Source organism: Lepeophtheirus salmonis, chromosome 13 (assembly GCF_016086655.4).
Source record: "Lepeophtheirus salmonis chromosome 13, UVic_Lsal_1.4, whole genome shotgun sequence".
In the NCBI taxonomy this organism is placed as follows: Eukaryota; Metazoa; Arthropoda; class Copepoda; order Siphonostomatoida; family Caligidae; genus Lepeophtheirus; species Lepeophtheirus salmonis.
Genome location: NC_052143.2, coordinates 38,506,933 through 38,534,006, shown reverse-complemented (window position 1 = coordinate 38,534,006; position 27,074 = coordinate 38,506,933). Strand labels below are relative to the sequence as shown.

Here is a 27,074-nt window from a genome sequence, read left to right as displayed (position 1 = left end):
GTTTGTGGGAATTTGTCTGGAGATTCGTTTGGATATAAATTTGAGGCATAATAATTGATTTTTAACTGAATTAACTGTCATTTTCTAAATAATTTTTCTAGATTTTTTCATTTTTTTTTTATCAAAAGTCAATTTTTAATTTTAAAGAAGAAATCCCTCAAAACGATGCATTTTGGTTATTAAATTTTAGATTCTAACATAACTCTCTGGTGTTTTTAATTTCCGGAAGATTATAAATTATAATTTTCGCAATATTTGCCAGTTATCGAGGGTTATTTTTTCGACGACATTATTCAGTATAACTGTTTTGTTTTTGCAATTATGAAAAAATCTTGGTAGGGTTGGGTTTATCTTTACAATGCGAATAAATGTACTTTGTTTCCAAATTAATCCATAACGTTTTTAGCAATTTTCTTCACAAAAATAAAACATGGACTTTTCATCTAGGCAACTTTTTCATGCACATATGTTGGTATGTTATTCGAAGTTTATAACAAAATTTTCTTTTTAAATTAATACCAATACATTTCATATACAGGGTGCGATTTTACAATTAAGAATTTTTGAGAACAGGACATAATCCTTTTTATTTCTTAAATTAGTAGAGATATTTACAAATCCATATATATACAAACCTAGGGACCCTCCATGCACCTAATAATTCAATCCAACTACCCTCAGCCTCAACCACGGCCACCAACCTGGCGCGGAACCTGCATCAGGTGATCTTTATTCATATTGTTCACAGCCTCAATAATGGAGGCTCTCAGAGAAGGCAAATTGTTGTGAGCACGTTTGTTGGACTCCATCTCCAAGACGCCCCTCACGTAATAATTCAAAGGATTGCAGTCCGGGAGCTAGGGGACACATTTCCTTAGACCTGAACATCTCCAAATTGTCCGAAAGCCAATTCCTTGCTGGTGTTCCATTTCCTCCAGACTCCTTGAACTCCTTTGCAACTTTTTAGACGGTGAGAGAGGACAACTTGAGAAAGTAGAATATCTCTTTTGTCGCACGGCCTGTACGGAGGGCGGCAATGATTGCTGCACGATGGTTGTACTCGGAGGACATTTTCAACGTTTTTTAAACAGAACTTATACAAAATTGTATGTTGAATCTGATAAACTGGTTTTTAAAGCTGTACGACTAAGGGTACTCAAGGAAAACCAGTTTAAAAAATTCTTAATTGTAAAACCGCACCCTGTAAATATATAACATAAAGACGACCATTTTAATACTCGCCCACACTGAAGTGATATGTGCATTAAGAAGAAATCAAATTGACCATTGTCAATATGAATTCCCGTCCTTCCATTGCCTGGAAATAGAGTGACCATTTTTGGATATCAAAAAATGGTCACTCTATCTACTTGGTGGTCCATTGAAATCTGAACACTTACTAATTCCATAATTCATGAAGGTTGAGTGATTGAAATTAATTCATATTTTAAAGCATAAGCAATTAGTTACAAAACGAAACAAACCCCAGCTCTCTAGCCTACGTACAAGTCGAAAAAATGACACTTGAACGTGAATTTCCATTCGCGCATTCAAAGCAGTTGAGCGTGTCTGAGACCACTGTCTACGCCATTAGCAAGTCTGAAACGTTAGAGAGGAAGAAAGACTCTGTCAAAAAGGCCAAACTGAACTCGTATGATTATGGCTCAGGTCAATCCCATAAGTCCATGAGAGCCTATACAAGATATCATGGGATTTCTCACCCCACTGTCCAGGGAGCTATCAAGAAGTGGGGGAAGAAAGAGCCTTGTGAAGATGGAGAGGGCACTTTTGACACTAGCAATGACAGAAACCAATCCCCTCCATTGAAAGACTTTTTGAACTATTTTTTTACCTTTCTTGCTCTCTATAGGCTGACACCAACCCCCTCGACTACACCTTGTGATTCCATATGGAGAAAAGGCCTGCAGTGCCCGTCATCTAAACACCGAGTTTAAATCTGCAGAGGGTGACAGCAATCATTCAATCATTGCTGCTAAGGCTGGCTACATTAATGATTAAGGGAGCTGAGGTTCACATATATTTATAGTATTAATTTTGTTGAAATTCTTTTGTTAATTAATAAATTATATCTTGTTGAAGTTTAAAGGCCAAAGTGTTTAGATTTAAATGGACCACTCGGTATGTCATAATTGTAAATTATAGAAAAAGTACTCGGCCATGCCCCCTTGTTGTGTGGTCCCTGATAACCTTATCTTAGGACCCCGATTCACATGGAAAATTCACCGAAATTAATAGTTTCCAAAAAGTACTTACGAATACATTCCTCAACCTCTGAGGGTTCCCAAATATTTCGAACTGTACAATTGGAGAAAAAGAAGGGATATCCGGATATTTTGAATTCAAATCCATTAGGACATTTGTATTTGACATATTCGGGATTCAACCAGGATGTAAGGTTCTTTAGATTAGCGGGAATGTCAGCACATGTTGAACCTTTGAAGAAAAAATTGAGGTGCATTAATAAAACAATCTTGAACAAAATTAAGTAATGAGAAAATCCCTATTTATTTTTTATTTCATATAAACAACATACATCCCAATATTTTGTGGGCCTATTTGAGTCAATTATAAGCTTTTATACAAATTACTGGGATGAGTTGAGATACCTAATGATTTTAACTATAGTTTATAATCTTTATTTGATTAAATATCCTTATCTTGGGCCCGATATGGCTACTTTCAACGATATGCTACTTTCAACCATAAATATCACAATTTCATACTATTTTATTGTCACAATACATTTTGGTAACTTTAAATGCATTTTGCAGGACCTTCAAAGGGTAAATAAGAATAATTGTAAATTTTTTTGAATAAAAAATCAAAATAACTTTCTTGAATAAAAAATTCTAAAATAGGTAGTTATTTACAAAATATTAATTTTATTGGAAACAAATTTGAAAAAAAATCCTTAATTGGGAGAGGTTTTTTTTTCATAACTTAAAAAAACTAATAAACAGTTCAATACGAGTAATAAATTATAATAAGAAAACGGAATTGAAAATTCAACATTATCTTCCCAATGACGATCTCGACTCTCCAATTCTGATTCATCGTCCCATCACTAATAGTTTGTCATTGAAGTATATGTACAAAGGTAATATACACTCTATTTTGAGAAAAATCATTCTAGCTTGTGTTTGTGTTGATTGGTCACAAGAATAACATTTGGTAAGTTGGTACACCGTGTCTGATTCAAAACAACTCTTAGAAAAAAAGGGAAAAACATAATGTCAACATAATTGATCCTATTCACATGTTTAACGCTTGCATATTTCTAAGCCAATACTACATACATATTAAACGGATTGACTGTTTCTCATTCTCAATGTATATATATATATATATATGTTGTGTACAAGTTACAACTTGTATAAATAAATTGTACCGGTAGTTACATAAGTACGAGGACTAATTTTTAAACGCTTATATCTCGAGGTTCCGTGTAAGTAACTCGGTAAATCTTTTGGCTTTGTTTTTGTTTTTCTTACTCGCATCAAACAAAGTCGTTTACGATGAATGACGAGGCCAAACGTCATATGGTTGCCACTCTCCTCTGCGCCGGTAGGTCAGTCAAGGAGATAATCAAGGACACTGGACTATCCAGGACTACTGGGTTCAAGGTCCAGGACTACTGTGTTCAAGGTCCAGAAGCTTGTCAATGAAGGAAAAGATCGGAAAGACCTTCCCATACCTCTGGAATGACTCAGGATTGACTCGCTGCCAACATGCCGTTTTGGAACAATAACATTTGGCCACCTCAATCACCTGATTTGAATCCCCTTGACTACAGTGTGTGGTGGCAAATTGAGAAGAAGGCCTGTGCTACCCACCACCCAAATTTGGACTCATTGAAGGCCAGCGTCAATGAGCAGTGGGCAGCCATGGAAGACCATTACATCATCTCTGTGTGGTAGGCCTTCCGTGGGCGCTTGGAGGATTTTATAGCAGCTGATGGCGGTTATATTCAGTAATTATATTAAATTTTATAGCAGCATAAATTCTTTATTATATAATTCTCAAAAAAAATACGTCATACGAATTTTATTACACATTTAATTATTCGCCACAAATAGTCTGCGTATTTATGCAACTACTTGTACAAGTTGTCATTTCTTCGTTTTAAAATGTATTATTTAATTAGAAAATGGATCACTCTAATTAACTACCATATATTGCCCATCATTTTATTTTCATATGTTAAAATTCCATTGTCATTATATATTTATGACTAGAGATGGGATTTTTGTAAGAGGGCGAGGACAGGGCAGGAGTGAGACATATAATACTCTTGAATTAAAAACATTTGCCTATTATAAGATTTTGAGTGGAGGAACTGAATTACTGCTATAGAGAGGAGTATATTAGTGCAGGAAAAAATATTATAATTACATTTGAATTAATGTGCTTTTATTTAATTATGCATTTCTAAAACGAACTACACCAAAATTAGGCTAGAATTCTTCTTTTAGAGGGCGATGTTAATATACCCTCGACTGATTAAAATAAATAACAAAAAAGAAGTTTGAGCACACGCATTAAAAGTTTTCCTTTTTTAATCGCTGAGCTAGTTTTTTTATTTGGACAGATTCATTCTTTATTTATGAGTAGAGATGGGATTTGAGTAAAAAGTGTGGGGAGAAGGCGTGAGCAAAGGGATATTACTTAACTAAAGCTATTGTTAATATGAGCTGCCTGTAGTTATTATGATTTTGTGGTTACTGGAATAAAGAGGAACACTTTCTACATTTAAAATAGCATTAGTGTAGGGAAAATATTATAATTGACTAAGCTAAAGAAGTTGAAAGATATTTATGTTTTTGCCATTGTTTGTTTGTTTATCTGTCACCAAGATTACAGCTAAGTTACAGATCGACTTTGATCAAACATACTACGAAGATTATATATGCTTACAGTAAGAGTTCATTCAAATTTAAAAAGATCAATGTAACACAGAACTTAAGCGATAATACTTCTTTTAGAGGGAGATGGTGACACCCCCAGGACTAATGATGAAAATCCAGTGTATAATGGGAATGTTAAAAAAAAAGAAAACTAAAATCAACATGGTAACACTGACAATTTGAAGAATGTTTTGTACGAGAAAAAGAATAATGTTTAGTGATGAAAATTCTGTGTACAATGGGCATTTTATAAACTAAAAAGAAACCAAAAATCAACATGGTAACCCTCACAATTTGCGTTATATCTTGGAAGAGATAAAAATAATGCTATAGATGTTTCATTAGATCAGCTACAATCAGCTGTGACACTGGAAGAAGGAGAAAAGGATATAAAGGACAAGGCCATTTGCTAACATTACTCTAATGTCAATCCCCAATTCTACTCTGAGCCCAAACAGGACTTATAACTCTGCAACAAATCCTCAGGGTTATGCTCCGTCTTTTATGTGCACTCACGAATATTCATTAAGGTTTTGAATATAATTGAATCTATAAAGGCAAGGAATTAAATAATAAAGACAACTACTAGAAGGAAAAGAAAAGTAATTCTTCAGGATACCAATTCCAAAAAAATGGGCCAGCTAAAATAGGACCTAATAAATAAATAACAAAAAAGGAGAAAGAGCGCGCGCATTGACTGTTTTTCTGTTTCTAGTCCGTACGCTTAGTTTTTTTCTTTACACAGATCCTTGCTTCATTTATGAGTAATTTAATTATGGGAATTTGAATATAGTAATATGTCACTGAATACTTATATTTTAGCAATTTGTATTAAAATAGCTAAAAATTAACCCAGTAATATATGGTCTATCCATGGAATATTCAATTATTGCATGATCCTCATCACAAGGACTGTAAATCCTTCATTTAAAATTATTCATCTCATTTTTTGTTTGTGACCTGTGCAACTTGATTATACAACCTTGCCAACTTGTAGGCAATATATACAAAGAAGCGATTGAACTTGTGTTTGTATTATTAATATTGAATTATCTAATCAGTTTATTCAAATAATATTTTATTGTATCTTGAAACACAAATAAATTAAATTAAAGACGTAATTACTATTTATCCAGCTTAAATATTTCTTTTCTATAAAAATTTACCTACAAGGATCACAACTCTGATGTGCATAGAGTAGCATGATTTGCACACGGGAGAAAATGAAACCATTTTAGCACCCCTACGCTACAAATTCATGAAATCCTTCCTCTACAAAAAGGATCTTGACTTTCGCATGAAGAAATGTATGTCACTTTCCTCAACTACGAATGAGTAATTCATGATAACATTCGTATTATCCTGACGGATCCTTATCTTGGTGAGTCAGTCCTTGATCACTAAAGAAACAGATTCTAAGGATTGAACTTCTTTGATGTTAGCATACTAATTAGTGATGGGATAATCGGGTGTTTTTTCAGGGTAGGTATCAGGAAAAATATGTTAAATTTGCAATTCCAATTGTTATTTATTAATCATATTTAACTACTTATAACTTTTCTAATTTATAGAAAAAAAATAGGCCTACTCCCTGCGGACACCCCTAAAATGACTGAATTAAGTGCTTTATATCAAATCTACATGACATTATTTTATGAGTGAAGGGATCTATTGACACTAACTCCTGCCATTCAAATTATGAGTACATAGTGTAAAATAAATACGTGCTTAAAATTATATACCTGCATTCCTCTTTCTAAATAAAATATTAAGGCATTCAAAGCTCCTCACAAGCATATATTTATTTTTCAAACAAAGATTTGTTGTTTGAATAAACAGGACAGGGTGTGCTCTGAGTATTGAGATGCATAATATTATCGAAAATTGAAAAAAAAAATGTTTTACATATCTAAATCATATATAGAGTGCTTTCTCTTGACGTCATCATTGTCAATGCCAGGTTTTTTTTTTTTTTTTTTTTTTTTTTTTGGGGGGGATAAACAGCCCAAGGTTAATAGAAATACAAGGTTAGAACATTATGTAATCGGGCTTGCTAGAATTTTCAATCTGATGTACCATACAGACTGCTGGGCAAGATAGGCAGATGTTTTGACAAAGCACGCAACCATTCATAGTCTATGACGTCACTACTGCGAGAATTTTCAATTTAAAGTATTGTACCGACTGCTGGGCAAGAGAGAGAGAGAGATTTTGACAAAACACGCAACCACTCATCTACTATGACGTCAATATTAAAAAGCGTGGTGGAAGTCAAACATCAGTCGTACACGTGTTATGGTATAACCTTGTATTTCTATTAACATAGAAAAACCCAAGATTTATAATAATGATATTATTAATATTAAGGACACTAATGAACTGAAGGGTAGTTCTTTTAAACGTTCTCAATTTTCTCTAGCCTCATCCCATGCCTCTACCAATTGGTTTTAATAGAAACATATACTAATGGATAGTTGTGCTATTTTTAGTATATTTTACTTTACCCCCGTCTCCCCCCCCCGCCAAGGAAATTTTGTTTTTTAATGGAATTTATTTTGGTCAGGATTAAAAAAACTTACCCGGGAAAATAGGGTACAAAATTTAATTTTTATAAATAACTACAGATTTTTGAGTTTTTTTCAAAAAATTTAATATTTTAAATTTAATTTACGAAATTTTTAGCAGAAAATTTAATTTTTTATCAATAACTGTGGATTTTTTGGAAAAAAAACTACAAAATATTTAATTTTTATGATTTTTTTTTCAAAAAAGTTATGGTCTTTTGTGCATAAATTTGAATTTTTGTGATATTTTTTTTTTAGATGTTTTATTTGAAATTGAATTTGTGATTTTATTTCCAAAAAATTTATTCTATTTTGAATAGCTGTGTTTTTTTAGAATTTAATATTTCTAATTTTTTACGAATGGATATGGATTTTTGAATTTGTTATCAAAAAAAAAAATGTTTGAAGAAAAATTACCAAAATATTAAGAACCCCCCTAATATAAATATGTAATACAGGGTACGCCCCTGATGATTAATACTTCTTCCCCACACAGTATAAATATTAATTACTTAATTAATTCATGAGTGAATACGTCGTTGTTGTTCCTCACCAATCAAACAAAGTATCACTCATCACCGCTAAAACAAATACAATCATTGTAGCTAAAGCATACTAATTATTATTTACTAACCTAGTTATAAACTCTCTTGAATTTTTTATCAAAATATTTTATCTTGTCATCCTATTAATTTGTATTCTACATAGTATTAAAATCATTTATATGTGTGTCTGATTTCCTTTCGTCCCACTTAGAAAAACAATGATAAAAACTTTACAACGGAGACAGAAACAGACTTTGGACATGAAATAAAAGCTGTTCAAAATTCTGAGTTACGTACTTAAAATATATCTTTCATTATGATCAGACCAGACTCCTAGGCTCTGGAAGGCAAGTTTGTTTTTTCGCAAATAAGTTAATTTTTTTTCATAAAAAGATCGATTCCCCGTGTTTCAAATTTTATTTTTTTTGAAGTTAAGGGTTGTCAATTCAAAAATGCACCAATAAAATTAGAAATCCAAAAACCGAATTATTGTACTAACGAAAAAGGGGAGAACGTATATTAAATATGAACTAAAAAAAGGGAAGAAAGGAAGAAGAGGATTAGGGAGTTAGTATTAGTCTTCAATCTTCATTATGGTTGAAGAAGGAACATGACAAGATAGGAATAACAATCAATAAATAACAGGGTCAAACATTTGAAAAAATGCTTTATATTTACCAAAATCAGTATTTTCCCGAGTGTCAAAAGGGGCTGCAGGTTTGATTATATTTACATCAAATGGACAGAAAACAAAAATAAATTGTACTCAAGGAGGTTTTACTTTAGAAATTTCATTATTATATATCTATAGTTCATACTAAATCGTTTCAGCTTAGAATTTTAACAGAAAAAAAAACTAAATATAAATAAAATCTATTTAATTTTTCTTTGGCTATCTTTAAGATAGCGTATCCGCTACACATATTTTTATCATTAGAGCACAATTATTAATTACTTAGTTACAAGTCGCAATGTCAGATACTTTGGTAAGGAAGATAATCAAGTGATTATCAAACTTCTTCATATGTACAATATCAGATACTTTAATAAAGAAAATAATCCAGTGGTTCTCAAACTTTTTTATACAGTTTGAGCGATATTACAATACTGGAGATATTTACTGGTACACTGTATACAAAATTGGAATAACTTCTTACGAGGGTGGTCTGAAAATTTCCGGCCTGAACGTGAAGATGACAGCAATCATAAATACAAGCTTGGCATATCTTATAGCATCTGTTGACAGTTACAGCATTCTTGGACGAGCAGTTGTTCTGTAAGTGTCGTTTGAGTATTTTTGTAAAAATAGAGGAAATAAACTATCACTCTGTGTGTGCAGTTTAGGGGCGGATTAATTATTGCAGATGAAACTTGGATACACAATTACACGAGCATCTGCAGGGGATTTCCAAAAAATTTAATTATTCAAAAAAAAAAAAATAATAATAATTTTTGTGATTAGCTATAGATTTTTAAAATAATTTTCAAAATATTTTTTTTTTAAGAATTATTTTTTTTGGATTTTTTCCCCCCAAAAGTTTTTATTCTTTGTGAACAGCTGTGAATTTTTGATTTTTCCCCCAAAAAATTAAACTTTTTCTGAATATCTATTTGAAATTTCATTTTTGAATTTTTTTCCAAATAAATTTAAATTTTTTGTGAATAGCTATGGATTTTAGAATTTTTTTTCAAAAAACAAAGACCTTCCCAAAATATAATCCTGAAGACGCCCCTGTATTATATGCCCAAAACAAACATACAGTACCTACAATGGACTGCAAAGATTCGAGAACAATTATTTTGCAGAAAGAAATTCCATTTACTACTTGGACGTGTAACAGAGATTGGAGCATAGCTGAGAGAAGTGTGTAGGGTTAGAAGGAGACTTTTTTGCAAAATAAAAATTTAGAAAAAAAAATGTCTATAGAAAAACCAGTGGTAGTACTCAGTTTAGCCCGGATGTGTTAGACGTACCAACATACATTGTTTGGGTTATAATTATTGCCCAAATTAGTTATACTTTACTAACACAAAACTATAAAGTATATTTTATTGTAAGGTGAACACTAATCGGTTGAATTAGAATGAGCTCTTGTTAAGAGGACTAAACAATTATGAATAGTTATTGAATAATAATTCAATAATGGGGAAGAATTGACTAATTACTAGTGTTGGGTATCGGTCTGCAAATCCTTGACCGGTCTGAAACTATTATATTTTTGGTTGGACCGAATTAGTTCAGTCCCACAAAAATGCTCGGCCTGGACCAGTCTAATATAAAAATTTGGTGAAGATCGGGAAAAAAAAATCGGTCTAGACCAATTTTATTGATAAATTTTTTATAACATGACATCATATGTTTTTTCAAGTACAATGACGTTATACAAAGTTTAAACAGAGATAACTCGGATTAATGTGGATCCCGCCGTCTCTTAAATGTATACAGTATTTTGATCTTGAACTTATGGTTTAGTTTTGATATTTTTTTGGAAAAAAATGAATGACATTTCATCTAGAAAATTTTTTTGGTCACTCATAATATATGAGAACAAAAAAAATCGGTGCATAAATTGAGACTGAATTAAAATCGGTCCATAAAGTGAAACCGAATCAAAATCTGTCTACAAAGAGAGACCGAAAAAAATTGCTCCACGATCTGAGACCACGGTCTGGACCGAAAATTCGATTCAGAAAAAATCATTTAAGACCGAACCGAAAAAAAAAAATTGGTGCTGGACCAAGTCTCAACACTACTAATTACCAACTGATTTGGAGCCTTTTTTTGTTTCCTTACGGAGCAATACTACGTGATGTAACAATGTGTCTTATCTGTGTTTTGTTACCTTGATCACTTCGTGACCTGATTGTTACATATCCTTGAATCTTTCCTTCAAGAACAAAATGAGACATAAAATCAATTAATATTTAGCCAATTCTTTCCAACTATGGATTAATTGGAATTGAACCAATCAAATTTCAGAACACTCATTTGGAAAAAAAAAACAACAGGAAAATCGATGGCTGGCAACTAAACACTGTGTAAATTTTGAAACTATACACAACATTATCCCACTAACACATAAATGTACAAGTTGTTTTTTTCGTCATCAGCTGTCAATGTTTCTGCTTCTTTTCTCATAACCAGAGCCTGAACGATGATTGGTTGAATTAGAATTATATGTTGTTAAGCCGGGAAATATTATCCATAATTATTATATCATAATTTCTCAATTAAGAAGAAACACTTCCCTTCCAACTGAGTTTGGGACCTTTTTAGCTGTTTCTTTTTGGGTTGAAGGTTACATGATAAAATAAAAGTAACGAGGTGTGTGATTGCTCGACTTCAAATTTGCTCCTATAAAACTATGTAAAATGGATTTGAAAATTGGATTTGGTAAGCTTTTTGATGCACTATTCTTAAAACAGTGGGCGATAGATGTGAAGTATTGATTTAAAAAAAAAAATGAAGGGGTTTTTACTGATGTCACAAATGAATAGTCTGTAACATCAGGCTGGAGAGTATATACTAAATTTTATAACTAAAAAATGAACACTTTGGTGGCGCAGTCACTTCATTATTACACCATGTGCAAACGTTCTATATTGATAAAATCTAGTAGAAAAAAATAATTAATTACCTGGGATTCGAAATGTGGATCCCGAATGTATCTGAAAAAAAAAAAAAAAAAAAAAATAGTAAAAATAGGGTTAAATACTACTAATTATTTATCATTAATAATTTATCAATATAAGTCTATTTTTTTCCTTCGTGGAATCCAAAACAGTTGAATAGATCAGTCTGAAATTTAGCATGTAAAGCATGTTTTTTGAAAAAAAAAAATCCTAAAAATTTAATTTGTTGATGTAACTATTAATTTTGAACTTTTTTTAAACAAAAAAAAATAATTTTTGAAATTTTTATCATAAAAATTTAATTTTTTTAAATAGTTAAGGATTTTTTAAATGTTTTAAAACAAAATTTAATTGTTTGATTTCTTTTCAAAACAATTATAAAAAACCAAGCCCCTCCTTCCTAAAATAGTATATATATGCGGACGCCCTGAAACCACATTGTGATGTCAGTTTGTAGCCTGTTGTTTAAAAAAATGTCACAGCTATTGAAAATTTCACAGCACCCTCTATACTTTTATGAAATAATATCACCATACAGTGAGTTATACTATTTTACCACAAGACGGAGCACTCTATGTCGCTTTGTTTACAAACTATTACAAATAAACAATAGTCATACATAATTAAATTAGTTACGGGGTACGTAATTGATAAGTAGACATTTTGAATCTGGAATTTTTACCAGTTTAATTTTGAAAACTAAGGGAGCTGCATTAATTAATTAAAATTAGTACTAGTATTAGTATAATAATTACTTTCACATGCATTGTAATTTCTAACAATTTAATTTGAATAACTATGTATTTTTGAAATTTTACTCAAAAATGATTTATATTTGAATTTTTCTTTCAAAAACTATGTATAAAAGATTTTTTTTTTTCCCAAAAAAATATTTTTTTGAGAACAGCTGTGGATTTTTTGAAATTATTTCCCAAAAAATTTTATTTTTTTGTAAACAACTAAGGATTTTTGAAATTTTGTGCAAAAATTTTAATTTCTGTGAATAGTTGCGGGAAAAAAATTTCAATATCAAGGTGAATATTTCTAATATTTCCAAAAAATTGAATCTTTCGAATTTTTTTTCCAAAAAATATTTTACTTGATGATTTTTCTCAAAAAAAATAAATCCAAAAACCAAGTCCAACTTAAATGTGATATTTGTGTTTTTCAACTTTTATTTTAAATATTAAAGAATAAGAATCGCAATCGGCATCGTTAATTTTTAATAGTATTGCATCGGAATCGGGATTTTTTTTTTTTTGGGGGGGGGATTGTCCCATCACTATATAAAACAAACATCTCACGAGCAAAACTAAACATGGTCAAAAAATTTATCACATTACCGTCATTTTGCTTTTTCTAATTGAAAGAATGAAGGTAAAATGTCTTAACGGGTCCTTGCTTGTATAAAAGTCTTGGAGTCTCTATGTCTCGAATATCTAATCTTATAAATAATAATTATTATATTCTCTAACAAAATTATGCCTCATACTCCCTACTTAACTGCATGATTTTTGTGTATAGTGAAGACTGTTTTTATTATTCTTATTTTTCGTTATTATTGTTATTGGACTAGGTTCATCAATAGATTCAAACAATAAACAATACTACGTAAAAACGAGATAAGTGTTTTCGAACATTATTCATTAACAGTGTTTGTCTATCTTCAAAAAAGGTAATAAAATGAAGAAGATAAAAGATAATTAGTCAATATCAGAGAGTTGAATTAAACATTTCCTATGCATTCAAGAGTTTAAAAGAATACACTGATACATATTAAACACAAAAATATCTTCAACAATTACTACAAAATTTTGAGCAACCTTTTGTATAAAGTGAAGACGGACTCTTCGACAGTTGTAAGTAGTTTATTTATAGAATATATAATGTAGACACACAAAAGAAAACGTCATTTTCTTATTTCAAATTTAATTCTTAAATTTATTGGGGATTCAGATGTCCACAGCCTTTGTATTGTTAGTTTTTTTTTTTGACATATACAAAGGTTAAGCGTCTTTTGATATGCTCTGCGACTTTAAACTACAGATACTAAGAGGTTATGAGTCATTTTTTTTTTTTACAATTTTCCTATAAGTAATATTCTAGAACACATAATTAGCTTGAATTGCTACGAAAAAACATTGTCCTATGCATTGAAAATATTGTAAATCGTCTTCTTCGAGGCAACAGTCTGCTCTCAGATGGCCTTCTACAACAATCCTGCTCAGAGTAGAGCTCCAATCTCAATTGTTTTCTCGTACTGTGAGCTCATGGTGGGGACTAGGACAATGTTTTTCTTAGCAATCGACATCTATTTATATGTTCTATAGCATTGATCATTGCAACCGCTCAAAATTAGCACAATAGGTATGAGTAAATAATAACCATTGTCCTCGTATTGAAATAAAAAATGCATTTGGGGGAACATTCTTTAAAAACTTTTGAAAGATTGTTTATTTTTCTAAAATAACTTCTTTTTTTTTTACAAAATGCTAAATTATAAAAACATTTACAATCTTTCACATTGTTTTTAATGAATTTTCCCGATAATTAATTTTTTCAACAGTTCTATAAAATTATGTCAATAATTGTTGCGTAAAAACAGATGTGAATAGTTAGAGTAATTTTTTGAAGGAAAATTGTTTTACTAATAATCTTGTCAGTTTTAATGTTTTTGCTGTAATATTGACGGACTAACCTTGTTGCCAATAATTCAAAGTGTACTAGGATAGATTTGTCCGGCGTTGCCTGCACTATTAAGAAATTCAAATTAATTAAGAATTCTTTTTTTTTTAAAGGTGATTATAAGGTTTACAGTAGAACAAATATTCTAGTTGAACCGTCGTTCGCTCAACTTTCATATTATTGTCAAAAATCCTTTGTCTTATTCTCTTATTTATTTTTTCCCCTTAAACCTTATAATCTCCTTTACAAAAAAGTGTGCAAAGATAAATAGTAACATTAGCGAAAATAATTCTTCAAATTTCAGTTCTTTATTTTTTGTTTAATAGGAAATATTCGGTTGTTAGTCAAAAAGTTGGTTTTTAGAACAATGCTATTTAAAGGTCGCCAGGGCCTTGTAGGCCAAAAAAATTGTTCCCAGAAACATTTCTTGAGCCTTAAAAACCCAGAAAAAAAAATCAGCAAAATCCATTAATTGGTTTGCCCCTGATTAACGGACACACACATTATCATTTAATATATAGATCAATTAATATAACTTTGAGTCTGCATTTCATAGACTTGAGTTAAAAATCAAAGATTTAAGACTCGAATTGGACTCAACACTAAGACTTTATAGAACTTGAAAACATTATTAAACAAACTTTATCAAAATATTTTTCTTATAGTAAATTGGTAGAAAATCGCAAAGTATGCCAAATGAAATATTAGCTTTTTATATCTCAAAAACAAACAAACAATGTAATCGTTGCAGACAATTGTACGTACCAACATTATTAAGAAATAAATTTTAGAATTGAAAATAAGGGTTTCTTTTTGATAAAAGATGTCAAATTAATGGAGAGAGAAAAATTATCAGTTATTTCTAATTGTTGTAACAATGTACTGTATTCAAAATTGCATCTTACTTAAAAAAATGATTTTTGTGGAGAGCTAAAAAGTTATATACTTCAAAAAAAAATTAACTCTGCACATTGTCAAAAAAAAATATATTTTTCCATTTGAGTTCCACCCACTCAAATGTTGTCTCTTCGAAGAAATTGAAACATTGCAAAGTTTTTTGTCTTATCCAAAAAAATTATAAAATTTGGAAGTTACTAAAATAACATCAACATTCTGTTAAAAACGTTTATTCTTGTCAAAACTAAAACACTAGTCACGGCCCTGGCCTTAGAGCCAACTAAATCAAAAAACTTTATTTTGTTCAATTAAAAGGCTGAATTAATTGAGGTTGCGTAGTTAGTCTTAGGTATAATTATCAGGACTCCCTAGTGTACAAAAGAGTAATTACGTAGCGAAATCAAATTTATACAAAAATGAAGAAGTAGTCTTATTTCCGTCGCTTGGTTTGTAGTGTGAGCAGGGATGTCCGTAGGGGGTGGGCTGGATGCCTGTATCCCCCCACCCCAATTAAGGAATGTTTGTTTTTTACTAGTAAATTTAATATTTGAATATTATTTCAAAAAATTTAATATTTGAATATTATTTCAACAAATTTAATATTTGAAATTTAGTTTAATTTTTCAATTTTTTTTCCAATAAATTATATTTTCTGAAAAAACCTATGGATTTTAAATTATTTTAAAAAAATTAAATTATTTAATATTTAAAAAAAATATATATATAATTGAAATTGAATTTTTTGTGAGTAGCTGTGTATTTTTGAATATTTTTCCAAAATGATTTAAAATTTTATTTTGTTAATTTTTCAAATTCTTGAATTTAAAAAAAAATTCCAAAACACAACTCCCCCCCAAACAAAAAAATATAATCCTGCGGACGCCTTGATGAGTTTGTTACTTTAGACTCCTTTTTTATTATTTAGGACAGGGATAATATGATGATGGGCTGCATTGCCACTTGAAATCTTTCAATGGGCCACAGATCCTAATAAATTAAATTTTATGAAAAATGGCTTCATAAAACAAAACTATTAAATACAAAATTATTTCAAATTCAGGCCAAATATTAAAAAAGAGCCGAATCTAATTTCATTTTTTAAAGACCAATCAGGGGAGGGGGGGGGTGCTTGGTTTTGTTTTTTGCTTAGCTACATAATTTGGTCAAATACAAGAAAATGAAATCCAGAAAAAAAAAATTCAATGACTATTATGCGCGTTCTACTCGTTTTGATGATATTGTGACAATTTTGCTATAAAATACAACTTGAAGTGAGAATGAGTTATGGACGGAGCTTAATTTTTAAGTGGGCTTCCCACGAACTACCTTTTGGACATTCCTTATTTAGGGGAATAATCATCAGTAGTGTTGTGCCAGTCCTTATTTTGGACTGAAAACTGCAGTTCTGTCCAGTTTAGTCCTGCATATCAGTCCTAAAAACTTTTTTGGTCCTTGATGAGGTCACTTAACTTTATTTATTAGACTTTATTCAGCTTTAGTACTGACCGTCTGGAACAAATAGGACCGTCATGCAAAACATATCAGATGTTGAGATGCCAATACATTTTATAATACCCTGTAAGGCGCCCATATTCTGAGCATAACGACTGGGCGCCTACCAGCATTATTGTCTACATGAGTTCAAACTCTGGTTTGGTAATATTCTATTTAAAAAGAGATGGTACAGATCGTTCAGAACAAAAATATAAACAGACACGAGTTGTATATATACCAAATGGTCTAATGAAATCGGAACACTCTGAATTTTTAACTTCAACAAGATATAATTTATTATTTAACAATAGAATTTCAACAAAATGAATACTGTAAAAAGATGTACGTCTGAGCTCGCTTAATCATTAATATAACCGTCCTTGGCGATAATGATGGATTCCAGGTGGCAGTGGAAGGGCTCGTTACGCTGCAGATGTAGTCCTCTGGCCTTGTGTTCCTTTACTGACTGACTGTGACTTTGAAGGTGTTTGGGTGACAGACACTGCAAGCCTTCCACTCAATATCTACATGAATAGTCGAAGGGACTTGCACCAGGGCTCTAAGGAGGCCAAAAGTCTCAAAAAATAGTTCAAAAGAACTCAAAAGACTCATTTAACAGTCCTGTAGCAAAATATATAGTTTTCTTTCATTGATGGTGGCAAAAGTGGTCTCTCCATCCTACCAAAGCTCTGTACCCACTTTTTGGACAGTCTGGTTTGAAATCCTGAGATCTCTTCCATGGGCCCTCATGGAGTTGAGTGGATTGGCCTTGACTGTTTTATTTAACTCCTCCTGGTTCAGGTTGCCTTTTTGACAGAACCCTTCTTCTTCTCCAACGTTTCCGACTTACTAACGCCATAGACGGTGCCCAACTGCTTGGAGTGCGCAAATGGAAATTCGTCGATCACGTTCAATTGTCTTTTTCACAGCTTGTACGTAAGCTAGAGAGCTCAAGTTCTTTTTTTTTTGTAATTAACTGTTTATACTTTAATATAAATCAAAAAATTGAATTATTAAGTGTTCAGATTTCAATGGACCATCTGGGTACCTATAAATGTGGACTTGTACGTACTCGTTTATATAAATAAGTAGAATTATTATGTTGGAATTATCCCCTTTTCATGATTTCTTTCTTCAATATTGATTTTGTGTTATTGTACCAAAACAACAAATCCAAGTTGGATGCATAGTATTTGAATAAATGTATCACAATAATGCCTTTGTTTGCAAAAAAAAAAAAAAAAAAAAAAAAGTCTCTAATTACAACATGATGGAGTTACCTTTTACATCGTATGGTTCAATGACATGCAGAAATATTGTTTTATGTAAAAAAAGGGGTTTGATTACCTTTGGGTATGTCATGAATATTAGTGTTGGATTCGAGTTTGTGTAATTGAATATGAACTCCTGAGTTTTTAAGCATTGAATCAAGTCGTTTTTGAGTAAAGGGATCCGGCAAGGGAAAATATTTTAATCATTGAATTGATAAATCTAATTATCAAATCAACAGTTAAGCCCGTTTTTTGGCAAATGTTGAAGATTTTTATTTATGAAAGCAAAATTTGACAAATAAGATTTCATTAATCATCAAATGTCAAAATTTTAAGTGAGAGTTGTTGAATAGAGAGGAGGAATAATTTTTATGACATTCTGTCCTCTAGTTTGTGAGTTATTGCACGTTAAGTGTGACGACGCTAATTTTTTTATTCAAAAAACAATTTCGTATTTTAATTTTATATTACCTCTTGATGAGAAAAATTAGTGTTCAAACTAAGCAATGGCTTGAAAAGTAAACTAATCAAATGATATAAAAATAATAACTTAAAAAGACCAATTTTGAACAAAAAAAAAAACCAACGAGTTTTCTTTGTTAAGGGTGGTTCTTTAAACCCCATGTGTTATATAATGTAAAATTTTAGACATGTATTATATAACCTTTTCTAAATTTTTGTTCAAGACTGTTTTTATTTTGACACATTACATGTGGCATTTGTACATAAGATAATATATTATATTATTTCCCATTTGTGATATTTAAGAAACATACTCACAAAAGTACAAACTAGCGTTTGAAGATAAAATAGCGCCAAAGAGCCATATCTTTTGTCGCCCATACCTCTAAGAGTATTTTTTGTAGTATGTAGTTAGATATACAAAAATTTAACGTATACAGTGTATATAACTTGAGTCCACAATAACAACTTGAAAATATGAATACCTTTCCAATCTTTCCCCCATAAATAATATTTCTTTGTCACAGTCAAACCTCGGTTCTTTTAGAATTATACGTCATAGGAAACCCATTCTGTATGCCTCCTACAAAATATATGTTGTGTACAAGTCGTAAAAAAGGTCGTTTTCAGGGAAGCATTAGCCCTAGGCTCTGCTCTTGATTGGGAGCCCCAGGATCACGATTTTCCTTCTTTTTTTTTTAGGGTTTTATTTAGTTTTTAGGGATTTGAATTGTTTTGTCAAATTAACTGAATGTTTTCTTATAAAAATGACAAATTTGAAAAATATAATGTTAGTAAAGTGACCAAAGACAAAATTTTACAAATGATTATTTTTAGAAAGACTTTAAAGTTAAGTTTATTTTGGCATTTTTTTCCTTTTGTTTTTTTTTAAAAGACAGATTTTAAAAAATGTTTAGAATAGTTTCATATAATAAAGTTTAATACATAATTTTGAATACAGATACTTGTTAATTTCAAATATCTCCATTTTTCTCTTCAACAAATTTGACAAAAAAGTTTTATTTCAACAAATTTGACAAAAACGTTTTATTTCAACAAATTTGACAAAAACGTTTTATTTCAACAAATTTGACAAAAAAACGGGGTTTTTTCACAAATATGACAAAAAATATTTTATTTTCCACAAATTTGACAAAAAAAAAATTATTTCCAACGAATTTGACAAAAAACTTTTAGTCAGGGAGGTGTGACCCCCCCACCCCTAGTCACAGCCCTGTATGTCGATCAACTTTCTCTAAATCAATATTTAGTCCTCAAGTTGTAACCAAGGCTGGTTTTATAGGGGTAGCATATATTGGGTATTACACCAGGCACCGCTCTTTATTGAGGTCACCACAATAAATAGTTTTTAAAAATGTAAATACACTGAGAAGGAATTGTTTTAAAAATGCATGGAAATAATAAAAAGATTATTGATCTGTTCTTTTAAAAGAAATAGTGGAAAAGAGGTCGGTGGTTGATCAATAGTGATGACAAACCCGTAGGGGCGAAAGGGCTATTGTCCTTCCCAAAAAATTAACTCTAAATTCTTTAAAAAATGTCAGTTCTGTAAAAAGTTCTTTATAAAATCTGTCAAATTTTCTAATAGTATAATCCTATGGAGGCCATTGATGACGTGATCATTATATAATTTGCCACACTCCGTTGCAAATACATTCCAATGCCACTGTTGGTCACCCTTTATTTATGCTACTATTTTATCGATTTTGATTTTGAAAATTACTAATTAATCAAACGGATTTTGTGGTACATTAGATAGTCCAAATGCACAAAATAAATTATTATTCGTAAATACATAGCAAATGAGTGATTTTAAATGATCAAAATGATTTAAATTATGTATGTTGAATTTATATCAGACGTACTGCAGTTTAATCAAATAAATAAGAGGTCTCTCTGTGTCTCCAAGATCCCATCAAATACATAGATACACAAACTGTCTCCTAGACAATAATAAGTTTGTTTGATTTGTTAATTGACAGGTGATTTAAGCAAGTACACATACAAACAAAAGGTATGATATGATAACTCTCTGATTGTTCATTCCTTTATTTAAGTAAAACGAGAATATATTCATAAATCATAGTCTATGTTCATAGAACATATTATGTAGCCCATGAACAAAAGTAATTGTGGATTACATTTGTATATCTTCATGAATCATCCTCAATTTCTATCAACAAGGATAATTCTTATTCACCTTTTGAAGGTCCCTACTAAAATAATGTTGTCAATATCAAGGCCGAAGCAACTAGATTTAAAAAAACAAATCATCTAGGCTTCAACTGGTCTTAACCACAAAACTGCCCAATTAACTATATAGATGAATACACAAGGTTTTACCCAGTTCAAATTCAGCGGTTCTATCGGTCCCAGTCTTTGGTCTCAGTTCTTTTTTATACAGGCTCAGGGACTTAAAACAAGGGGCATTGCTAAAAAATTCGGACCATGAAATGATATTAGATACAAACAAGACCGTAGCTACATTTTACAGAGAGAGCGTAGTGGCCCAAGCTCCCCCAAAACTCGTATAAAGGGGGCCTCAGTTTAAAATGTATAAGTGTAGGGGGAACGGGGCATAGTGAAGTTTGAGAAACCCTGGCTTAAGAAATATTATAGGAGCCCACAAGCCCATTCTTTTATCTACACTGTCTGGTCTTTTTTTTTTTATAAATGCTCAGTTTGGCAACAGGCACTTTATACGCAGAGTGCGTCGTGTCCCAATTTCCAGCAGGGGCCCTGAAGGCTAAGGTTGCTTAAGACAATTGTTTTCAATGGAGGCACCGCGAGGGGAGGCTAGGAGGGGGGACAGGAAGATAGAAAATTGATTATTGCTTTCAGTCTACACATGTTTCGTTCAAAGGGGGCCCAGCTAAAAATGTATCATTGTAGGTGGGGAGGGGGACTTAGCATAGTAAAGTTTGGAAATCCCAGGCTTAAGAGATAATATAGTTATTATATTTTAGGACACGACAAGCTTACTAGCGGACCTGGATCCATAATCTACCTAAAACCCCTTTTAAGATCCATAAGAAGCCCTTAGCTATTTGAAACTCAGATAAAACTGTAACAAAAATCATTGGAAAACACTGCAATTTCACAAAAAAAAAAGTTAGATAATAGACTTATTGATTAAACCTAATTTATTTATTATTGAAATATATTTTTTCTTTTCTGTATATATTCTATAAAGGAACAAAAGCACAAGAACCGAGACCGATAAACAATATATAGCGATTTCGGTTCCGGTCTCAGTTCGACTTTGTGAGTTCCGATTCCCAGCTGTTCAAGAACCGGAACCACTTGAAACGATTGACAAAACCTTGGTTATAAGTGTATCTCATTTGTTTGACTAAGGGTAGAATTGAGGATCGACAGCGGTCGATTCCTGTCAAAATCCTCGCGAGGTACAAAGTTGATTTGTAGTTTTTTCCTTCTTCTCTGTTTGCTGTTTGCAGCTAATTTAATAAAACGGCATGATGGGGACGCTGTTATTATCTTAGACAATTTTTCAGCTTCTTTTATTTTCACCAGGAGTGTCGCCAAGTGACTTATTGTTGATTTTTGCAATATGATTAAAGAAATGTGAAATTTTATTTGTAAAATTGTTCTCCAAAAAATTTAATTTTTGAATTTTTTTTTTTCCAAAAAAATAATTTTCTGTGAATAGCCGTAGATTTTTGAAGAAAAAAATTGAAAAAATTTAATATTTGAAATTAATTTGTATTTCGATATATTAAAGCATTAACAATGAATTACAAAACAAAACAAATCTGAGCTCTCTAGCTTATGCACAAGTCGAGAAAATGACATTTGAACGTGATTGCGCATTCCAAGCAGTCGGGCTATACCGTTAGCAAGTCTGGAACGTTGGAGAGGAAGAAGAGCTCTCTCAAAATGACCAAAGGGGATCCGGAGGAGTTAAAGAAAACAGCCCAGGCCAATCCCCACAAGTCCATGAGGGCCCATGAAAGCGATTTCGGGATTTCACATCAGACTGTCCAGAGAGCTAACAAAAAAGTGGGTGAAAAAATCCGTGTGAAGGTGGTGCGGCAACTTTTGACACCAGAATTGAAAGAAACCAATCTCCTCCGTTGTAAGACACTTTTGAATGAGTCTTTTGAACTATTTTTTGACACTTTTGGGTCCCTAAAGCCCTGATTCAAACAGATAAGTTGTGTATAAGTTGTAAATTGTATAAGCAAATGGTACCAGTTGTAAATTGTATAAGCAAAGGGTACAAGTTGTAACCAAAAAATAAAGATGATTAATATTTAATGAAGGATTTGCAATAATAATAATAATGGGTTTTGGACATTATTTGTGGAAACCGGGTAAATATGGTAAATGAACTTCGGATTCAAGCAGAACCGTGTATTTTTATACCTGCGATTAATTTGTTAAAATATAGCCTTAATTACCAGGAACCTTCTGAAGAACTCAACAAAGTTACTAATGAGAATATGGGCCATAACAGGAGGTACACCATCCTCTCACTTTTTGAAAGACAATAACAAAGAAAAGTGGGGGGATTCCCCACTTACTGTGAAATGATTTCTGACGATCCTGGAGATGGGTTAAAGCGCGGGAAACAAACAATTGAGAGTCATAATTGTTAGCATTTCTTGCTGAGTTTTAAGACAAACACTGACGTTTCAAAAACTATGAACCACTTCGTTTCCTCACTAATACAAAAATACAAAGCATATTTTGTTGTAAGTAGTGGAATTAGTTCTTGTTAAGGTGTCACCAATTCCCAATAATTGTTGAATAATATTTCCATGATTGAGAAGAATTGGCTAAGTACCAACCAGGTACACCAGATAGGTGGGGCATATAATAGTGCTGTCATAATCACCCATCCTTACTATTTTTATTATAGAAATATATCACTTATTCTAAATTAGTTGCTAAAGCACAGGGGCATCTTAGTTCCTATGGTTCCGGCTCTAGTACCAACTGATTTTGGGCCATTTTTCCAGGTTTCTTTTTGAAGGAAAGGTTGCGTGATATAATAAGAGTAATCACGTTCTAGACAAGTACTCATATCGAAAGGGAAAGACTAAAAAATAACCTGTTAATAAAGATAGATATATGAATACAAATATCCGTATAAAAACCGTTACTCACCAATTAATAAAGATCCGAATACTTATTTTAAGTTTTATCTTAGAACGAGTAATTGTCGACGGGGTACCCGCCGTTTTTGCAGGTACTTTTTACCTTAATGCTACGTTTACTGATATTATCAGTACAAATCGCTAGTAAATAATAAATACTCTGAAATGTAATATTTACTGGGGGAAAAAAATTAATCATAAACCTTTTTCATCTGTTTCTTTTCGTATGAAAGATTGCGTGGTACAACAAAATGTAACGACGTGTCGCTTTTTAATAAACTCATATAATTTGTACTTCAGTAATAATAAGCCACGTGTTAGGATAATCACCCTTTTCTCCCTGCCAACGCATGTTTTAATTTAATATCTTATTTGAAACGTTAATTATAAAATAAACCTCCCTTAAAACCGACACTCATTAGTCATTTACTAATTGTGTTCTCTTTTTTGGAAATCAAATTATAATCACACTAATTTAATTAACTTTATAAAAGTATTGCTTAAGTTATAAAATTATTAAATGTAAGATTTCCTGTAGGAAATATTTATTTCTATCGGGCATTTTCTTTGTATTTGTAAAATCTAGGGAAAACGGGGAACCCCTAAGAAAAGCATAAAATATTATACATATCCTTCAAGGTTGCGTGATTATTTAAAAAGTGCCAAGTTCCGTTAAGAATAAAATGTTATCTAAGGTTTATTACTCAAAATATGAAAGGAATGAGGAAGGTTTTCGGGCCAAAAGGGATATCCATTGTTTTGTTACATAATATGAGAGTGTTTTTTTGGGTTTTTTTTTGTAGAGAGCCACCTATACAGTTTTTTAAGAACTAATAATAATGGAATCCATTGTTGATATATAAAAGGCGGGAAGGGGTTAACTAGTACCTGGATTTTCCCTTCCCCTCTCAGCTCCCTTTGCGTCTCAAGAAATAATTCGGGACTTCCTACTCATTATTACAGTGAATATATTATAGCATCCGTTATATAATCCATTCAGTATTAATCATTCTACAATATACAATACGTTGTACATAATTGAGTGACGCCTATAAGTAGTAAAAAATGAGAGATTCCCGCCTGTTGTTGACCGATTAATTGGATAAATAAATAACGAGTACTATATATATTTTTAGTCATCTATTTTTAGTTGATACATGATTTCATGAAGCTCTCCTCCCCCTCACACACACACTCTTAAAAATAAACAGGGGTGCCAGAAAGTACAGCTTAATCATAATTCATGTGAGATGTAGTGGATTTTTATATAATATTTTTATGTATATGTAAAATCCCGCTTGAGGATTGGTTCTTACATATTCCGCCATGTTGTTTTTTACATACCCCATATGCAGGAGCAGCTCCCTCACTTTTTAACAAATGAAATGATTTTAAATGGAGGAAGGGAAAATTAGAATGATTTTTTTAGGGGGTAAGGATTACCTGATGTAGTAAATTGAAGCTAAAATCCCTCGTTTGTATCGTTTCTATTCCTCGCACCCTCTTATTGCTACTATTAAGTAAAAAAAGAAGAAAAAAAGAGAGATAATGTTGTAGTAACACAACATGTCCGTGCTGCAACAGCGAGCTTGCTGCTGAGGGTGGCCAAAGAAAATAATGGGGGGAAACAAAAAATGACGTTTCTTCCAACTAACTTAGGTGTTAGTACTCTACACCAATATCATGTCCTTTAACGCCCCCCTCCCCTTAAAAAATAGGCAATCGTTGATGTTTATTGTTGGTGAATTAGAAAATGGAAATGATTAATAATAAATTCAGAGGGTTTTTGAATTTGATTCCATCACCATCATTAATAATATCCTTTCCCTCTTCTTCCTAGTCCTTCGCCATGGCCAAAGGACGATTCTCCGTCGTTCGAGTTGTGGAGGACCACAATAGTTCTAATAATAAACACGATGGAGGGGCTGCTCAAGTCAAAGTGGCAGAGGATATCATCCCATCCATTGGTACTATTTCCTCACTCTCAGGATTTGAATATAAAAGAACGCTTGGAGAAGGAGGCTATGGAAAGGTGTATCTTGCATCCTTTGGAGGAAAAGTCTACGCCATCAAAGTTGCTCCTAAAAGATATTCAGGAAAGCCCACGGATGAGTTTCTCACCCTGTCAAAAGCAGGTCATCCTTTCATAGGTACATACTATTTATATCATACACTCAAGTATTATTCAAATACCATTTCCAATTTCCCATATTTAATTTATGTATATTTTTAACTATTTATTTTAGTGAGACTTCATTATCACCACATTGGCCAACAAAAAGAATATTTCGTCCTCGACTTTTGCGGAGGGGGTGACATGCGAACCCTCCTGAACCGCGTGTCTTTTTTCAACGAATCTCATACGGCTTTCTATGGCTCAGAAGTTCTTTTTGCACTTATATACCTGCATACCATACTCAAAATCGCCTATCGGGATCTCAAGCCTTGCAACATCCTCGTTGATTCTCGAGGACACATCAAATTAACTGATTTCGGGCTCTCCATACCCATCTCTCGTAAAAATATAACACGGCAAAAGTTGTCTGGTACAACAGAGTATATGAGTCCAGAGTCATTTACTTCAGAGGGCGACCCCAATCATGTGAAGGATGATATTTGGGCCTTTGGCGTTTTTTTATACGAGCTATTATTTGGAGAAAGGCCTTTTGATGTAGAAGTTAAATCCCATACAATCAGTAATATTATGAACTTGAATTATGAGATTCCAGAGGATCGAGGACTCTCTTCAGAGTCACGGGCTGTACTAAGAAGCATTTTTGTGTACGAAAATGATCGGATTGAGTCCGCTACTCAACTAATCAATCTTCCTTTCTTTGCAAATTATCATAATCTCACGTCTGAGAGTCTCTCCTCACTACCTGCTCCCTTTGATCCCATGTTACTGAGCGATGACGATGTTACGCATTTCGAATACTCGTCTTTTGAAGATGACAAAAGGATTTTGTGCCAATGACGATAAAGATTAAGTTCTTTTCCCCCTCTCTATTATATTTGTACCCCCTTATACCCCGTCTCATAATTAATTAATTAACATTTTTTGTGCAATACATACATATTTTATTTTTTCGGAAATCAAAAATTGAAATCGGTCAATAGCAACACAAAATGAAAATTTTGATTTTTTTTTTAAAGCAAAGAATGGAAAAAAACTAATACATATTTTAGTTACATGGTAAGTTCTTTCATTTTCCCTCCTTCAACCCATAATCTTATTTAATATGTAGACATTGATTAAAAAAAATTATAAAGCATCTACCTCAGTAATGTTTAATTGCCTTTTGTTAAAAGTTTTTTTATATATATTAATTAATATTATAATTATATTTGATATTCAAATATTGTAATATTTTTATTTCCTTTTTTTTTTTTTTAAATAAAAATAGTTTAACCAAATCTCTATGACACGTTCATATAGATTTTTAAGTGTTGATTTAAA

At 31.8% G+C, this 27,074-nt stretch overlaps 2 protein-coding genes across 3 annotated transcripts in view; one reads left to right on the top strand and one right to left on the bottom strand.

The window, feature by feature from the left end:
* Positions 1 to 18,959, bottom strand: part of LOC121128348 (uncharacterized) — a 22,571-nt gene extending 3,612 nt beyond the window's left edge. Inside the window, exons 1-3 of the mRNA XM_071892799.1 lie at positions 18,795 to 18,959; positions 11,673 to 11,703; positions 2,275 to 2,454 (exon numbers count right to left, since the gene is read on the bottom strand). Of these exons, the coding sequence (XP_071748900.1) occupies positions 2,275 to 2,454; positions 11,673 to 11,703; positions 18,795 to 18,857 (274 nt within the window). The 5' untranslated portion in view covers positions 18,858 to 18,959. The remainder of the gene's footprint in view (positions 1 to 2,274; positions 2,455 to 11,672; positions 11,704 to 18,794) is intronic.
* LOC121127964 (serine/threonine-protein kinase Sgk1) lies at positions 13,373 to 27,074 on the top strand. Of its 2 annotated transcripts, XM_071892798.1 has the most exons (4): positions 13,393 to 13,526; positions 22,240 to 23,212; positions 25,458 to 25,767; positions 25,864 to 27,074. In XM_071892798.1, the coding sequence occupies exons 2-4, from the start codon at positions 23,162 to 23,164 to the stop codon at positions 26,589 to 26,591; spliced, it is 1,089 nt and encodes a 362-aa protein (XP_071748899.1). In that variant the 5' UTR covers positions 13,393 to 13,526; positions 22,240 to 23,161; the 3' UTR covers positions 26,592 to 27,074. The 2 variants fall into 2 exon arrangements, with proteins under 2 accessions (XP_040579479.1, XP_071748899.1); XM_040723545.2 differs by lacking the exon at positions 22,240 to 23,212 and having other exon boundaries at positions 13,373 to 13,526.